This window comes from Chlamydotis macqueenii, chromosome 3, assembly GCF_036417535.1.
Source record: "Chlamydotis macqueenii isolate bChlMac1 chromosome 3, bChlMac1.mat, whole genome shotgun sequence".
NCBI classification, from domain to species: Eukaryota; Metazoa; Chordata; class Aves; order Otidiformes; family Otididae; genus Chlamydotis; species Chlamydotis macqueenii.
Window position 1 is genome coordinate 20278261 of NC_141558.1, and position 16745 is coordinate 20295005.

The following is a 16745-nucleotide window of genomic DNA, read 5'->3' on the forward strand; positions in this document are numbered from 1 at the left end:
GGTACTGGAAGACTGCCTTCTCTTGTCCAGGCAGAACAACCCCAACTCTCTCAGCCTGTCCTCATAGGAGAGGTGCTCCAGCCCTCTCATCATCTTTGTGGCCCTCCTCTGGACTTCCTCCAACTGGTCCATGTCCTTCTTATGCTGGGGTTCCAGAACTGGACGCAGTACTCCAGGTGGGGTCTCACGAGAGCAGAGTGGAGGAGGAGAATCACCTCCCTTGACCTGCTAGTCATGCTTCTTTTGATGCAGCCTAGGATGTGGTTGACTTTCTGGGCTGCAAGTGTTCATTGCTGGCTCATGTTGAGCTTCTTGTCCACCAGCATTCCCAAGTCCTTCTCCTCAGGGCTGCTCTCAGTCTATTCTCTGCCCAGCCTGTATTTGTGCGTGGGATTGCCCTCACCCATGTGCAGGACCTTGCACTTGATCTTGTTGAACTTCATGAGGTTTGCACAAGCTTACCTCTCCAGCCTGTCAAGGTCCCTCTGGATGGCATCCCTTCCCTTCAGTATGTTGACTGCGCTACACAGCTTGGTGTCATTGACGAACTTGCTGAGGATGTACTCTATCCCACTGTCCATGTCGCTGACAAAGATGTTATACAGCGCCAGTCCCCTGAGGAACACCACTCGTCACCGGTCTCCACTTGGACATTCAGACATTGATCACAACTCTTTTGAGTGCAGCCATCCAACCAATTCCGTATCCACTAAGGGTACATCCATCAAATCCATGTCTCTCCAGTTTAGAGACAAGGATGTCATGCGGGACAGTGTCAAATGTCTCACACAAATCCAGGTAGATGACATCAGTTGCTCATCCCTCATCCACCGATGCTGTAACCCTGTCATAGAAGGCCACCAGAGTAGTCAGGCACGATCTGCCCTTAGTGAAGCCATGTTGGCTGTCACCAGTTGCCTCCTTATATTCCCCATGCCTTAGCATGGTTTCCAGGAGGATCTGCTCCATGACCTTGCCAGGCACAGAGGTGAGACTCAGGAGCTTGTAGTTCCCCTTGTTTCTCTTTTTAAAAATAGGGGTTATATTTCCTTTTTTTTCCAGTTGACGGGAACCTCACTGCCATGATTTCTCAAATACAATGGATAGTGGCTTGGCAACTTCATCCACCAGTTCCCTCAGGACCCACAGATACATCTCATCAGGTCCCATGGACTTATGCACCTTCAGATTCCTTAGATGGTCTCAAACCTTGTTCAAGGCCAGGCTGGATGAGGCTCTTAGCAACCTGATCTAGTTGGGGATGTCCCTGCTCCTTGCAGGGGGTTTGGACTAGATGACCTTTGAAGATTCCTTCCAACCCTAACCGTTCTATGATTCTCCTACAGTGGGCAGTTCTTCATTCTCCCAGTCCCTGCTTTTGACTTCTACGACTTTGGTGATGTGGCTAGAGCCCTTGCTGGTGAGGATGGAGGCAAAAAAGACATTGAGTACCTCAGCTGTCTCCTCCCAGAGAGGGCCCACATTCTTCCTGGTCTTTCTTTTGTCCCCAGCATACCTAAAGAAGCTTTTCTTTTTACCCTTGATGTCCCTGGCCATATGTAATTCTGTCAGGGCTTTAGCCTTCCTAACCTGATCCCTGGTCGCTCGGATAATGTCTCTGTAATTGTTCAGGCTATTTGTCCTTGCTTCCACCCTCTGTAGGCTTCCTTTTTCTTCTTCAGTTGATCCAGGAGCTCCTTGTTCATCCATGCAGGGTGTCTGGCATTGTTGCCTGACTTCCTCTTTGCTGGGATGCATAGCTTCTGAGCTTGGAGGAGCTGCTCCTTGAATATTAACGAACTTTCTTGGGCCCTTCTTCCCTCCGGGGCTTTTTCCCATAGTACTTTGTCCAGCAGATCCCTGAAGAGGCCAAAGTCTGCTCTTCTGAAGTCCAGGGTAAAGAGCTTGCTGCATACCCTCCTCGCTGCCCTAAGAATCTTGATCTGCAGCCATCTCATGGTTACTGCAGTCAAGGCTGCCCTTGAGCTCCACATATGCATGAATAAAGAACCACTGGATTTTATTTCTTAGAGAGAGGTCACCCTCTTCCTTTAGTGTCCATTTAACTTTTGGTAAGATATAATTGTTCCCAATGACAGAGAGTCCTTTGGTGATATAGCTCAGAATTTAAGGCCATAGGTAAAGTGTAAACTGATGGAGGATGTACCTTCAACCTGGTACAGATACAGTAAATACTGTGAAATGGCTCTAACTAGTGTGACTTTGCCATGAGAACAAACTCAGGTATCATTAAAAATTGAAAAAACTAGATAGAGATTTGCCATTCAAAGACATTACACAATTTGGCTTTTAAACTGACTACTGTATTGTAAACAACTGACTATTGTATTGTAAACAATTCTGTAAATAATAAATCGTCATCTAAGAAACTTCTTCCTTGGAAGACTTGGCTCAAAATATCAGTTATCTGTGTGAGACTAGGAGAGATAAATACTTTAGATCTCAATGAAATCTTGTACAATTTCACCCAGATATAATTTCATTCAGGTCTTACTCTAATTTTTACCAGGGATTTCTTTTTTGTTTATTCAAAGTTTTAAAACTGTATTTACTAGGTTTGCCATTCCCAAGTAGATTATAATAGCCTATGAAAATCTAGATATGGCTGACTCATTGTAATTTTAGTGCAAAGTCTTCCAGAATCTTTTCAAACTAACCCTGACATATGCCAGAAGCATTGAGAGAAAATTAATCATCACTCTTCAAATGCTTTACCATAAGCAAATAAATAATTTTCTACCAGTTCAGGTTAAATTCACTTTGCCATGGTTCATGCAACTTGGTAGATAGTTTCACAGATACTTTAATTGTATCGATTCAGAAAAATTGTAAAGCTATTCTGAGAAATTATGTGTTGATTCTCTAAATGTTATGTTATCACTGAGCCTTCTAGAGCAGATGTTATCTTTGGAAACTCTTTAGAGTATTCTGCCTTTCAACAGCCTAGCTTATATTTTCATTCAAGAATTTTACTACCAGAGAGTTCTACCGGATGCAGTACAGTTAGACAACTGCCAAGCAAAAGAAAGGGTAAATAACTAAGGTTCTTTTTTAAAAAAATCTGCATCTCCTTCTTCTGAACTCTTCTGAAATCTATGCAGAGATTAGTGAAGAAAAAATGAAGTATGCATGGCTCGAACTGCTTTCTTGCATGGATGAAGGGATGTGATATTTTCTGTGGGAATTCAAGGTTAAGCAATTAATTTAAAAAATTTCTTTCATTCTGTGGCACTGGGGACTCCCCATTACTCTGAAGTGGGAGGTATACACAGCACATATTCAAGAACAGCATTTAAGTTAAATAAATTTACCTTAAGTTAAATACATTAAGTTTGTTTTTTCCTTTGAATTTATATTTGCTGTTTGTTTATTTAGAAGGAAAAAAATATACCAGTCTCCACATTTAAAATACTTCTGATTTTTTAATAAATAAATCCTCCTCAGTTAAAATTTAGAATACAGAATCCTGTTCATTTCACTTTATGTATGTTTAATAAGTGACCATATGTTCAGCTGTTTCAGCTTTGTTCAAAAACATATCTGTTTTTGTTATCCTTCCTGTTTAGGCTCAAGTCAGAATTCTTTTCCATATGAAGAACAGAAAAACTTCTTAGTTACAAAAAGTTACTTAGATATCTTTGGTAAAGCTAGCGTTTATTTCTTCTAAAGCAGAGCATTATTCCATTATATAATAATGATACCAGATTACCTTTAGATTTCGGATAATGAAACATACAACAGAATTACTAGTTTATGGTGGGAAAGAGAAGGGGTTCCATTGAGGTACACAGGTTTTTCTTCTGGTTTTTTTCACTTTCTACCTTTCTTTGTCAGTAATGGCGAGTAATTACTGCAGCTTTTTATTTGAACGAAGAGCATCTAAGCTTCAAATTTTTCAAACAAGAAACTTATAGTGCTTTTTTCAGGCTCTCTAGTGCCAAAAAAAAAAATTATTTTTTTTTTTTAAGTACTTAGTATGGACTTCTATGATTACTCTTACTGATTTCGTATCTCAGTTCTGGACCCAAAACATAGAAAAGATAAACCTCTCTTCCCTCAAATATAAACATACTGTTAGGGATATGCCAAAAGTTTTTGGGAGATGAATTATGTAATAAAAAAATAAAAAAAGACTAACAATTAGGTGCAAAGATGTATTGGCTTAAATGGAAACATGATTTTACTCCAAATATGTAAATTTGATTTGTTTTCCATTGTGAGTGTTTTAAATTTTCACACATTTTTTTTTTTGTTTTGCAAATCAAAATGAAAAATTTCTTTAGCCTTTTGTTTTGTGTCAAACAATGACCCAGTGAGGAGCTGATTCAGACAAGATGCAAGTCATCTTCATTTAGTCATCTGATTTAGGAAGACAGTTCTTTACTGGTTCTCAGTTAGCAACTGACACATCTTCTGTATCAGATATTATTCTTTTTTTTTGTTTAATTCAGGAAAATAGATTTATACAAATTATGATTGAACATGTTTAAATCCCACTGAATTTTATTAGAAGAGTTAAGACACATTCTTAGTCTGAGTGCATTTATACATGGTCTTCCAGTAGGATAGACCTATGAATTCCTGCATTTTAAGACCAGGCCAACAATTACGCCATCCATTGCTTCCATACTGACCACATTAATCTCTTTGCTTCCAGAAAGCCATCAACTATTTGCTGTAACAATTGTGCTTTTTTCTAATTTAAAAATTGTCTAGCTTTTACTTCTAGTATTACATCTTCTAATGCGCTTCTCATTATGCCCTTTCATCGTCAGTGAAAATACTAAGCAGCACTGGGCTACGTACTAAATGCTGTGGAAAACTTTAATGTTTTAAAGTGTTAACAGCAATGTCAGAGTAAGACCACAAGATCTTTTGTGACAATGGAAATTCTTTAGCAAGAGCTCTTCAGAAAAACAAGATGATGCAATTTATGCCTGAATATGTTTTCTCTTTACACAGATCTTGTAGTTTGTTTCTGTTGGGTAGTATTTATTTTGCTTTATACATTCAAATGTATCTTCTAAAACTTAAATTTACATTTAAAACAGTGTTTCCTGTGTCTCTGTCCATTGGCTGTAAAACAAACATGGGTAGGAAGGCATCCTAGTGGAGGTGACCTGGTGATTTCTGCAAAACTAGGCAGTCAGAGCCTTTCCTTCTCCTCTGTAAACTATTACTGCCTTTCTAAGACACAGGTATCTTCACAGTATAATGGGCAGGTCAATTCTTAGAGTCCTTTTCAAACTTCCAAATTCCCATCAAATTTTAGTCTGCCTGAAATTGTTTTTCTCACTGATCTTTGATATTTGTATTCCAAAAGGTGCATGTTTTTAATCTACTTTTTTTTTTCTAAATAGTCCTGTTTAATTTTTTTGCTGAGGATGTTGGATTTGCTTTGGTTTGGTGTTAAGAACCTAATGGTTCTCCTTTATCATCCTTTGGGCTGTCCAAAACCTGTTGAGATCACAAAGACAGGATATGTTTTAAAATGTCTTTAAATGGCTATCATTAGCCATATATTAACAATTTGTATAGTCATGTTCTGTAAATTATCTGCATATTTGCTTTCTCAGTGATGTCTGTGCCTTTTTGGTAGCATCAGTCTCAGAGCTTCCAGGTCAACTACAGGGAACATCTTTATTATTAGAATTCTCAAGTATGTCAACTGGGAGATGACAGTCTAAGTTGTCACTTCATCTTCTACCTTCTATGTCATTATTTTTGTCCAGATGTTTAAATGATGTTTATGCAAAATGCATCTGTGCCAATCTGAGCAGATTACTTTTGGATTTTAGACCAACATATTATGTTTTTTTGCTGATATTTCATTTATTGTTTGCTATAAATTCATATTCAGCAGAAGAAATTAAGAGGTGCAGTGTAATGTGAAGGGATGTGGCCTATTTAGCAATAACAAAACCAGTATTTTGAGTTAGGACTTCATTGGAGGTGAAAAGTCTTTTTCCTATGTTGTGTAATTTTTAAGTAGCTGCTTTGTGAAAACATCTACTCAAAAAAATCTTTTGACATTTCAGACATTTTAAGTGTTTCTCCTCCCCTTTACTGCTCCCATTGGCACAACTAGGAGTTCTTTAATACATGGAAATTCTTACAGTAACAGCAACTTAATTGACTACATTACATCTCAGAAAACTGAAGTATAATCAAACAAATAGAAACAATAGTTACATTATATGTGCTTTTCTTCACATTCCTTTAGTGTCTCAAGTTGTTAATTCTCCTTGACCTAGATTTTGAGAGATGATTGACTGCGAATTAAGAGTGCTCAATACTTCTAAATGTCAGGATTTTTTCTATCCAATTTACATTATAGGTATATTTTTAAAACCTTGTGAGACATAGAATCATAGACTCACTTAGGTTGGAAAAGACCTTTAAGATCATTGAGTCCAACTGTAAACCTAACACTGCCAAGTTCCACTAAACCATGTCCCTAAATGCCACATCTGCACATCTTTTAAATACCTCTAGGGATGGTGACTCCACCACTTGCCCGGCAGCCTGTTCCAATGCTTGACAACCCTTTTGGTGAAGAAATTTTTGCCAATATCCAATCTAAACCTCCCCTAGTGCAACTTGAGGCCGTTTCCTCTTGTCCTATCACTAGTTACCTAGGAAAAGACTGACACCCACCTCCCTACAACCCCCTTTCAGGGAGTTGTAGAGAGCTATAAAGTCTCCCCTCAGCCTCCTCTTCTCCAGACTAAATGATCCCAGTTCCCTCAGCTGCTCATCATAAGGCTTGTGCTCCAGACCCCTCACCAGCTTCATCGCACTTCTCTGGACACGCTCCAGCAACTCAATGTCCTTCTTGTAGCAAGCGGCCCAAAACTGCACACAGTATTCAAGGTGCAGCTTCACCAGTGCCGAGTACAGGGGAACAATCACTTACCTACTGCTGGCCACACTGTTCCTGATAGAAGCCAGGATGCTGTTGGCTTCCTTGGCCACCTGGGCACACTGCTGGCTCACGTTCAGATGGCTGTCAACCAGCACTCCCAGGTCCTTTTCCAGCAGGCAGCTTTCCAACAACTCTTTCCCAAGCCTGTAGCATTGCATGCGGTTTTTGTGACCCAAGTGCAGGACCCGGCACTTAGGGGATTTTCTGAAGATGTGAACATGGTTTCAATATACAAATGGATTATCTTGACACTTGTAGTGTAATGTAGATTCTAGAAGAAAGCATTGTCCATAGAGAAGAAGAATTACTAAGTTGCTCTTAAACATTTTGTACAGAAAATTAATTGGACTGGGTATAGCTAATTTGGGAAATTTTAAATAAACTGAAAAAAACAGAAGTTTAGGCTTAGTTTTCCGATTTGCTGTAACTGCTAAAGTATTCTTCATTTAAAAAGAAAGATATAAACTTCTTGGTTTAGGCTTTCTGAAGGCTAGAGCAGAGAATTCTGTCTTGTACCTCGCTGCAGTGACAATCCTCTTCCTTGTACCTGAAATTGAAACCAAGAACAAGAGTTGTTCATTTGGCAAGTTGAATTATTTGAGTCTTTAAAAGCTACAGAAATGTCAGGTCTGTGTACTTGAAGCTGTCACTGAACATATGGTTCTCATATTTACCAGTATAAGGTGATAAAAAACCTTCCCAGGATTTCAGACCTTTGTTTCTGAAAACCAGCCTAGGAATAAAAAAAAACAATGGGCCATTGTGCTATTGTACTAAAAATATATATATATATATCTATATTATGTTAGATGACCTTACCAGTTATTAAACAAAGGAGGACAGCAGAAACCTTTCACAAATAGCTTCCAAGAGAAACTAAAATTTCTGTGACACACAGGAAAACTTTAAGCAACAGATTGCTTTAAAAAAAAAATTCCTCTGACTAAAACTAATTCTTTTCTCCAGTTGTCCTTCAGAGTGTGACCCCTTTTCTCACCATACTAAATATAGAAGTGTCTAAGGGTGATCAAAAATGCCTTCATACCGAGCGTCTTAGAGACACAGTGGTCTATTCCCATCTGAAAGATCTTAACTTCTGAGAGAGCAGCAAGAAGATTATGTGAGAAACAGCAGAACACACAAGAAGAATGAACAATATGTTGGCAGTAAATATAATCTAGCTCTTTGCTAGTGCTGTTGTTATAGGAGGAAGGTAATAAATTTACTCAAAATTGGGACAAGCTGCAAAGAAATAAAAGAAAAGGAGAACTGTGTAAATAAATTGTGTTCAAGAATGATCTGTAGGTATTGGTTATGAACTGAAAATCAATCAGGATTTTTTTTTTGTCAGTCTTTTTTGTTCTTATTATCTTAATTGATATTAAGCCATGGCCAGACTAAGTTTTTCCTAGCAGGGAAATTGTAATAGTCTAATTTAAGTAAAAGTTCAATACAATTAAAAGTAGTTCAAGATACTTGTTTTTGTATAATCACAGAGCAGCAATGGTATTTGTTCAATTTATGTGAGACAAGAACTTTACATCTGTTTCTCAAGTTGTGCAGTTCAACAGTGTTTTTTCTTGACTTGAAATTTGTGCAATAATTTGTGCAAATACTTTAAGTATTTGATCTAGCTACTGCTAAGTTCCAGAAAAATACTTTATAAAATGATATTGACTTTCTGAATAAATTTATTCTGGTGCAAGTTAAGACAGATATTAGGGAAAATTACTTCTTCCCCTGTACAGTTGCTTTCATGGCTTATTCTGCTCATACCAGGCTTAGCTGGGATACGTCCATGGGATTCTGTTTTTCTCTTTCCCTTCTGTTTTCTTAGCAGACTCTCTGCTTCTAACAGTTGAACATGCTGTTGGTTCCCGCTGCAGCTTGGCCCATTATAACTTTTTGTTTTAAAGCTTCTGTGAACAGAAATTGTCTCTTCTTGTCATTGTCTCTTCTCCAAAGTAATGTTCCAGTTTTGTCTTGTTTTCCTTTTCTTTTTTTAAATGGGACTCCTTCCAAATACTCACTGTGTTTGGAAGGCTAAATAAAGTGGACTGAAGGAAAGACATACTTCGTCCTGTGAAGACATCCTCTTAGGATCTTAGGAGAAGATTTCTGTCGTGATTATTCTCAGGCTTGAGATTTTCACTTTACAGTGGGGTCTTAGGGTCCAAGTGACTGGTAATACCTTCAAATCCCTCAAATTTGGAGGTAGGGCTGGTCAACCAGTAAAGTGTGTTTGCAAATGTTCTCTCTTTCAAATGCCAATAATAACAAATAATAATGCCTGGAATAGATAAGGAAGCAACAGGCTGTTTTTCCTATCATGATTTTTCTCCATATGTAACTACTCCATTCCAAAGCAGAAAATAGTTAAAAGTCAAGAGAGTGGAAATTCCAGAACTGAAAAGAATAGTTAAAGTAGCACTGATATATTTGTGAAATAATCGTTATTCCTTTGTTTCCTATGAAAAAATTGGTCTGTGAGTAATCAAATTCTCTGCATTCAGCTGGCTTAAATGTTGTATCGCTGAGACATATTCAGCTGCCATCAAACTGATTCCAGAGGGATCAGACTGAATATATGAATTGCCTTTGCCAATTCAGAAGATACTGTAAAATCATAATAGTAGTATAACTGCTGAATTATACTGTAGTTTATAAGTGTAAATTCTTGTCTAATTTCAGACTGTAGAACTAGAGGACAGTTTAATGCATTTTCATATCACTTTCGGGGAAGACGTTCTCTTGATTACAGCTTTCAGGAGGACAAGCCTTTGAAGAAAATGAAAATCTCCAAAACAGTAAGGTGAGATTTACTTTTTTTTAAAGAAGTATGAAAAAAATATTTGTTTTCAAAATGGAATGAAGTTGAATGATTTCTTTGTAAGAGCATACCACTTTTTTTTCCAGTGTCTGCTTCCTCAAGTTTATGATTGATGTATGTCATTCTGACACCTCTGCATATCTGCTAATCACTTTTTTTTCAAGCTCAAATTTGTGTAAGACCCTTTGTAAGCGACACAATGTAGTGCTTTTGTTCTTCCTGTGCTTTTAATGAAAAAACTCGGTAATGAAGTGTAATTTGGGGGATTTGGAATCCCACAATCCTACTGTGCCTGCAGTAACCAAACTGAAGTATTTCCTTTCCTCCTTGGAGCTGCCAGGACCTCCTGCAGAAATAGGAGGAAACCAAGTGTTGATAACACTACTAGCATATAAATTTGTGATAATGGTAGGGATTGCTTCTAGTGCCAAAATACTCAGAGCAGAAATGTAAGAGTGCTACAGACAATGTTGTTTATAACTCCCTAATCCTCAAAACACTGTAGCAAGGAAGTAAGTCACAATATCAGTCACAAATAATCAACTGCACAAGGTCCCTGCAATTTCCAGGGAATCAAAACTTATCTATGAATTAGTGAAACGAAATGAGTTCTGCTCAGACCAAACATTTCTTGTGAAGATCCTTCATGAGTGAATTTGAGACTCTCTTGAATTATAGTTCTTTCCATGTGGCATGTGTTATTTTAGCAAATAAAATTATCTACTTGACTGAGATGACAAGGCAGAGTCTACCCACTCTGGCAATGAAAGCAGCTAGACAGATATGCAGACAGGTAAATTTATTACAGCAGTTTCAAATACTTCAAACATTCAAATATTACAGCACTGAAGAAACACCACTATTACATTTTACTTAACAGAGAGGAAGCTGTCCTGAAGTAACAGAGCCTTTAGGTGTTTAGGATTTTAGACAAGAGAAGACAGCAGCTAAGTATAAGCTTACTTATAGATGATAGAAAGAGAAAGGTTCCTTTGAAGTAATCTGTGAAGAAGGATGTTTTGTCCATCATTTTAAGTGAACTGTTAGAAAGTTTTAAATTTAGAAAACAGCAATTCATTTTTTTAAAGTTGCTAGTCCCATAATTCTAAAACAGTAAAAGAGTTAAACTAAATTAAAGTGAAAGCAAGAAAAAATAAAGACTTTTATCTAAGAAGCATCTTGTTTTCATTAACTTGCAGTTTAACTGTGTTTCAGAAATGAAACTCAAAAATTACAACAGTCCAATTCCTAATTAGGACTACAAACCAGTGAATTTACAATACTTTATTTATAGCATAAATAAAGCTAAAGCAACTTCAGTCCTTTAACATTCACATCAGTTCTCATGATCGTTGTTGTATTTAAATTGCATTTGTGGTGAAAAGATCTTTTTCTCCTTTTTAATAACTTGAGCAGGCGGGGAAGATTAAACTTTTTATTATATAATAGCAGCTAGTTTGCTTGAATTTTGGCATCTTATGTTGTTTAGAGTTCTTTTTCTTTAATTTAGATGAAAAGCTATGGGAAACTAAGTAGCTTGAACACCTGCCAATAAGTGCTGTTTTAATTTCTACAGAAAGATTATAAAACATTAGCCCTATTATATGAGAGAGGATTTCTTTGCTAGTTTATTCTTTGGGTATCCCTTAGCTCTGGAGAAACATGCTAACAAAATTGGAATGCTTGTATGGATTCAAGGATCTTAATTTAATAAGTGACTTAATAATTAGTGTTATCCTTGTTTTTGAATATGTATTTTCTTAAATGGTGCCAAATAATATGTTATTAGTTATGGGCAGTTCCTTTGATAACTGTTTCCCATCAACAGATTGAATTGATTAACACAATTTAGTGGTGTACATCTCTTATCAGAGAGGACTTTTTGAGATTCTCACTTTTGTCTGCTTTCATATTGGAGGCTCAAGAGATTTCCAGTGAATTTAAGGTGGTGCTGTACATTGTCACTGATGACAACTTTGTCCCCCTGCATGAAATACATACATTATTTTTCTAAGCAGGAGAAATTACAACCGGCTAGTGATATTTACAGTAATCCACAGCTCACCTGACTTGAGTCTTTCTTCAGCAGCACTGACTCTGCTGTTGTGGTTCATACAGTTTCTACGTTTGTTGATTGCTCTTCTTTTAAATTTTTTGCTAAGTGTTCTAAAACACCTAGCCAAATGAAAACGAGTTAGATGAATATCCTGACTTGGCATTCATTTGTTGCAGTTCTTTGAAACAGAGTAAATATTTTCGTAATGCCACATCAGCATCTAGTGAAAACACAAACATGCCTGCAGTGAATGACTTCAAAGAATTTGTTTTGGAAATGCAAAAAACTATTTCAAGTCTCAGAAACCAGGTAAGGTGCTATCATGACTAGTTTCTAATTGTAGATTTAATTTATAATGTTTTCCTAATATCACTCCTTTTATGTTTTTAATATTTAGACATCCACTACAGCCAAAACCCACCACATAGTATCTCAAACAAACACAACACAGAACATGGTGTGTTATTATTCTCTATTTCTATGTTCTTTTGAAATCATACTGAAACATTCTACAATTAGACCCTCTTGAATTTTCAACCTGAAGCCTTGTATACCATCATATACTAAACATGGGATTACTTTCTCTAAAAATTTGTCTGTAGAGTTAATAAAATATTTTTTTCCTATCTGAAATTTATAGAATCTGTGTAAAATTATGATTAAAATGAGACTTCATAAGCAGTAATGTGCCAGACTACAGCTGTAAACATGGTTAAGATCTAGATTGCTTAGAGAAGACTTTTACAGTGTGGCATAAATAAACTCTTTATTCAGAATAACTCAGCCGTAGAAGAATTCAGTTTGAAAAATGTATATCATCTAGGACAGACAAATCCAAAGTAGGCCAGAATGTTTGCCTAGAATAACTAAGTTCGTCCAGAGTAGCATTTCCATGTCATTTATAAATAGAAATAATGTACTTATTTGCATAGTAACTTGATTTCATCTTTGATGGCATTATTTAATCATTGTTGTACTCATCTTCAGTGCTCCCATTTTGACAGTAGTTAAGTTAAGACTTACTACATTTCAGTCAGTTCTTCTATCTTTTTTCGATGTAAAAAAGACTGAAGGATTGTTAAAAATTGTGCCTTCCTAAATCCTGTTTCCAAGAAGCACACAATCAGCAAGATAAACTAATTATATAACCCCTTTTTTTCATTATTAAAGAAAATGTTGAGAGAGTAAAAAATCCAAGCAAACATTTTTAATAATTTTTTTTTAATTTCACCTCCTTTTCATTTAGACATTTTTGAAAGTTTAGATTTGTCCTTCCATATATGTCACCTGTAGTTTGCTTCTTTTTGTACGCTCTAGTTATATATTCCAATGGTAGGAAAGATGTATCTTCTGTTAGTTTTTTTTTGAAGGGCTGTTTCTGTACATATTATGTTTCCAATCTTTTACCATTATGAAAACTAAGTAGTGAGAAGAAAACCCAGACAAGTATTTATCATGGATTATGTATGTAAGAGAAAACAGAGAATATCTTACACAAAAATCTTTCTTTGATTCAGTTATTAACTTTTTAAAATGTTTTCAGATTAAAAAACTTGAATCACGCCTCAGTAAAACTGATTGCACTGATGAAAAGGGTAAATCATATTCCAGCAATGAAACCTGGAAAAGGGACCCTTGTACTGTGTGTGAATGCAAAGTAAGTATGTGGAAATCCATTTTGAGATATAAATTACATTAGGCTCTGCTTCTAAAACAGCAGTTCCAGTTTTGTGCCTGCTAATTTCTGGGTAATAGTTGCTAATTGTTTTTTTAATGGATCTTCAGTTATTTGGTGCAAAAAAAATTATATTGTTCTGATATCCCTGCCCTTGACACTGGTTTTCAATCCAGGCTTTATATACTTTTATTATATTTCCATTTTCATTGATGTATAGCTGTACTAGCAAAATTAACTGCAAAATGAGAGACTTTTTGAAGAAGTCTACTGAAGTGCATAAAAATCAATAAAAGCTCATCTACCTTAGTACTAGATTTTAATTTTATTTTATCATGGTGAAATTTATTAAAAAGTAGTATAAGAAATATTTCAATGCTTGGTATCCCAGAGTTTCATGCCTGAACACTAGATAAAATGTGTATTCTGCTCCATTAAAGATGGTATAATGCAAAGAGCCTTCTCACTATAAGTTTATGCTGAAATACTATGTGGACATAATCATAGTAGCCAAGATCTGAGAGAGAATGAATGAGAACATGTTATTCAATAAATGAAAATATGAAAAATGTATTTCTTGTTTGGAAAACCAGAACAAACATGCAGCTAAATATGTTCTGGTTTTGTTACGTTTTTCCTGACACAGGTTGGTCAGATTACCTGTTTTGTAGAATCATGCCCGCCAGCTGACTGCGAAGCACCTGTGAAGGTTAAAGGAGATTGCTGTCCAGTCTGCTTAAAACAAAATATTAATAAAAAGAAGCCATAAGTCTGCTTTTTAAAAATTTAGGGTGCATACTCCTCAAATCATATCAATGCCTGCTGATGGCAAAACCAGGTAACTACAGTCTTAACAGCAGCAAGAAATCAAGATTTACATTATTCTAATGGTGCTGTAACAGTATACCATAATGTATAATTTCATTTTCTGCTCATGAAGGTAATCACAATGCAAAAATTAACAAAAGGGAAATTAGCAAACAGGTCAAAGTTAATTGTGTGTTAAACTTCTCAGGTTGGACAAACTCAAACTGGTGCTACTTTGAAAGAACACTGTCAGGTAATTTTAGGTACCCAAAATGACTGGGCTTAAGACTTAGTCTAAAATTAACACTTTGTTTCCTATCTTTATTTAGCAACATTAAAAGTTTACTATCCGTTTCAGTACCAGTCTGACGTGATATTTAGCTCTTTGTTATTATTTAGTAAATACAGGGAAAAGGAAAACACAAGGTCACTGTGCCCAAAACAATGTCATAAAGGGCCAGTGTCTGCAAACACATATGCATGGAAATTCTGTTGAATCACGCTATCATTTCGGCATCTACGCCAGTAAGGAAATAAAGAAAACTATGTCACACCTTTCAACATCCTTTCATTAATTCAAGGAGCAAAATTAATAAAAATTTTCAAATCAAAAAAGCTAGAATTAGTAAGGAAATATAAATAAATGTAATTGGAAGATACAAAAAACAACGGAATATATATTACAGGTGTAAATGACAGTGTTCCTCATTCTAGGAAAACATACATGACAGTAGCATTCAATCTTAAAATGAACATAATCCTTTTTGTCAAAACATATGTAATTGCTTAGCAACTTTTTTTTTTTGTTTCTTTTATTTTAAATCCTTGTAACGTGACCATCCAGTCCGTTCTAAAGCATGCTTCTCTTGATCTCAGATCAGCTCATGTATTTGTATGGCCCTGTTTTGAAAATGTGAAAAGATGTCACATGCCATTTTGTATACAAAGATTCCTACTGATTCATTGTGCACATTGTCAATAGACATATGTTCCTGATTATATTGTGGCACTGTTTGTTGAAAAAAGAACAATCAAAATCAAGCATCATGATTAATTGTGGATTGACTACTTTTTCTGACAAGGTATTGATTTTTTTAGTTTTTTTCCAGTTTCATCTAATGCATATATATTTTTACCTCAGTATTTTTATCATTTGTGTTAAGATGATCTGCCAATGGACTTTATTTCCCATTTAATAAATGTTTAACGTTATAGAGTATATGTCTACACTAGCATTTCAGAGTTGTGTATTTTTTAGAATACAAACTGCATATTTTTTACCAATAATTATATTCAGTGAAGGACAACTATCATACCTCATTTTACAGCTTTTTTGTGTTTATTCAGAATTGCTTCTCTCCCTGAACACTTAATATGTTAGAATTTATGTCTCTGTCCTTAAGTTCTGAGTCAGGACTAACTAGAACCAGTGCTCTTCTTTAGTTACAAAGTTCACTGACTTCTCAGTTTACTGTTCAAATTTAAGGAATGGAGACTCGGGTATCAAAGAAATCTGCACAAAATTAAGCATTCTCATCTTAAACATTTCAGATTATGCAAACAGACCGAATACTTAATAATCGCATGGTAGATCATATACCTGTCTAATAACTAACCTAGCACAACAATATGAGTTCCACTATAACATTTTGGCACATAATTTCTCTGATTACTAACATTAATAATTTCTAATTTGATAAATTGATACCATGACACACATTCAAACTTCTGTGTATCTTTAAAGCTTAATACAGAAACTTGTTTTATACTATGGTAGGAGCAATATATACATGTGAGTGGTATGTTAAAGATGTGTGGTAGAGATACACATGGAACTACAATTTATATTTTTAAAAATATTTTAATTGATTTTATATACAATGTTTTGACTTATGTAATTTTCTATGCTAATACTTTTAGAAATTGTGCGTGGCGAGCATGTTTGAGTATCATATGGCTCCTAGAGGCTGTCATTCCTGTATTTCTTTGATACTCTGGTATTTTGTTGACTTTTGTTGAGAGTCCAAACCACATGTCTCGTCCTGTAATTCCAACTCAGATGGAACTCCCATTGACCTATAGCAGGAATTCCTCAAAGAGGAAGGATTGTGGAGCTAAACCAAATATAGTTTAACTGTCTAAACAGTTAAATAAGGCAGTAATGTATCCAGCTGGTTACTACTTGCATTCTTTTATTCCAATTTTCTATTAAATAAACTTTCTCAAGATTTCCGCTTATAGGAGAAGAGAGTTTCCATTTATACATTATAAAATAGTACCTTATATCAGATTGCTCCTTTTCTCCAGCCTCCAGAGTAAAATGGGAGGTTTTCTTCATTGTTCACTGTTTATTCTTATGGTATATAAAATGGGCTTAGGAGTCTGGATATGCTTAAACAAGTGTAATATTGAGTTATTTTCTGCCATCCAT

General features: G+C 35.7%; 1 protein-coding gene across 2 annotated transcripts in view; it reads left to right on the plus strand.

Moving 5' to 3' along the window:
* Positions 1 to 14813, plus strand: part of PXDN (peroxidasin) — a 90414-nt gene extending 75601 nt beyond the window's left edge. For both annotated transcript variants that reach the window (XM_086744056.1, XM_086744057.1), the window contains 4 exons: positions 9638 to 9758; positions 12009 to 12141; positions 13376 to 13489; positions 14154 to 14813. In XM_086744056.1, the coding sequence (XP_086600182.1) occupies positions 9638 to 9758; positions 12009 to 12141; positions 13376 to 13489; positions 14154 to 14276 (491 nt within the window). In that variant the 3' untranslated portion in view covers positions 14277 to 14813. The remainder of the gene's footprint in view (positions 1 to 9637; positions 9759 to 12008; positions 12142 to 13375; positions 13490 to 14153) is intronic.
* Positions 14814 to 16745: the final 1932 nt, after the last annotated feature.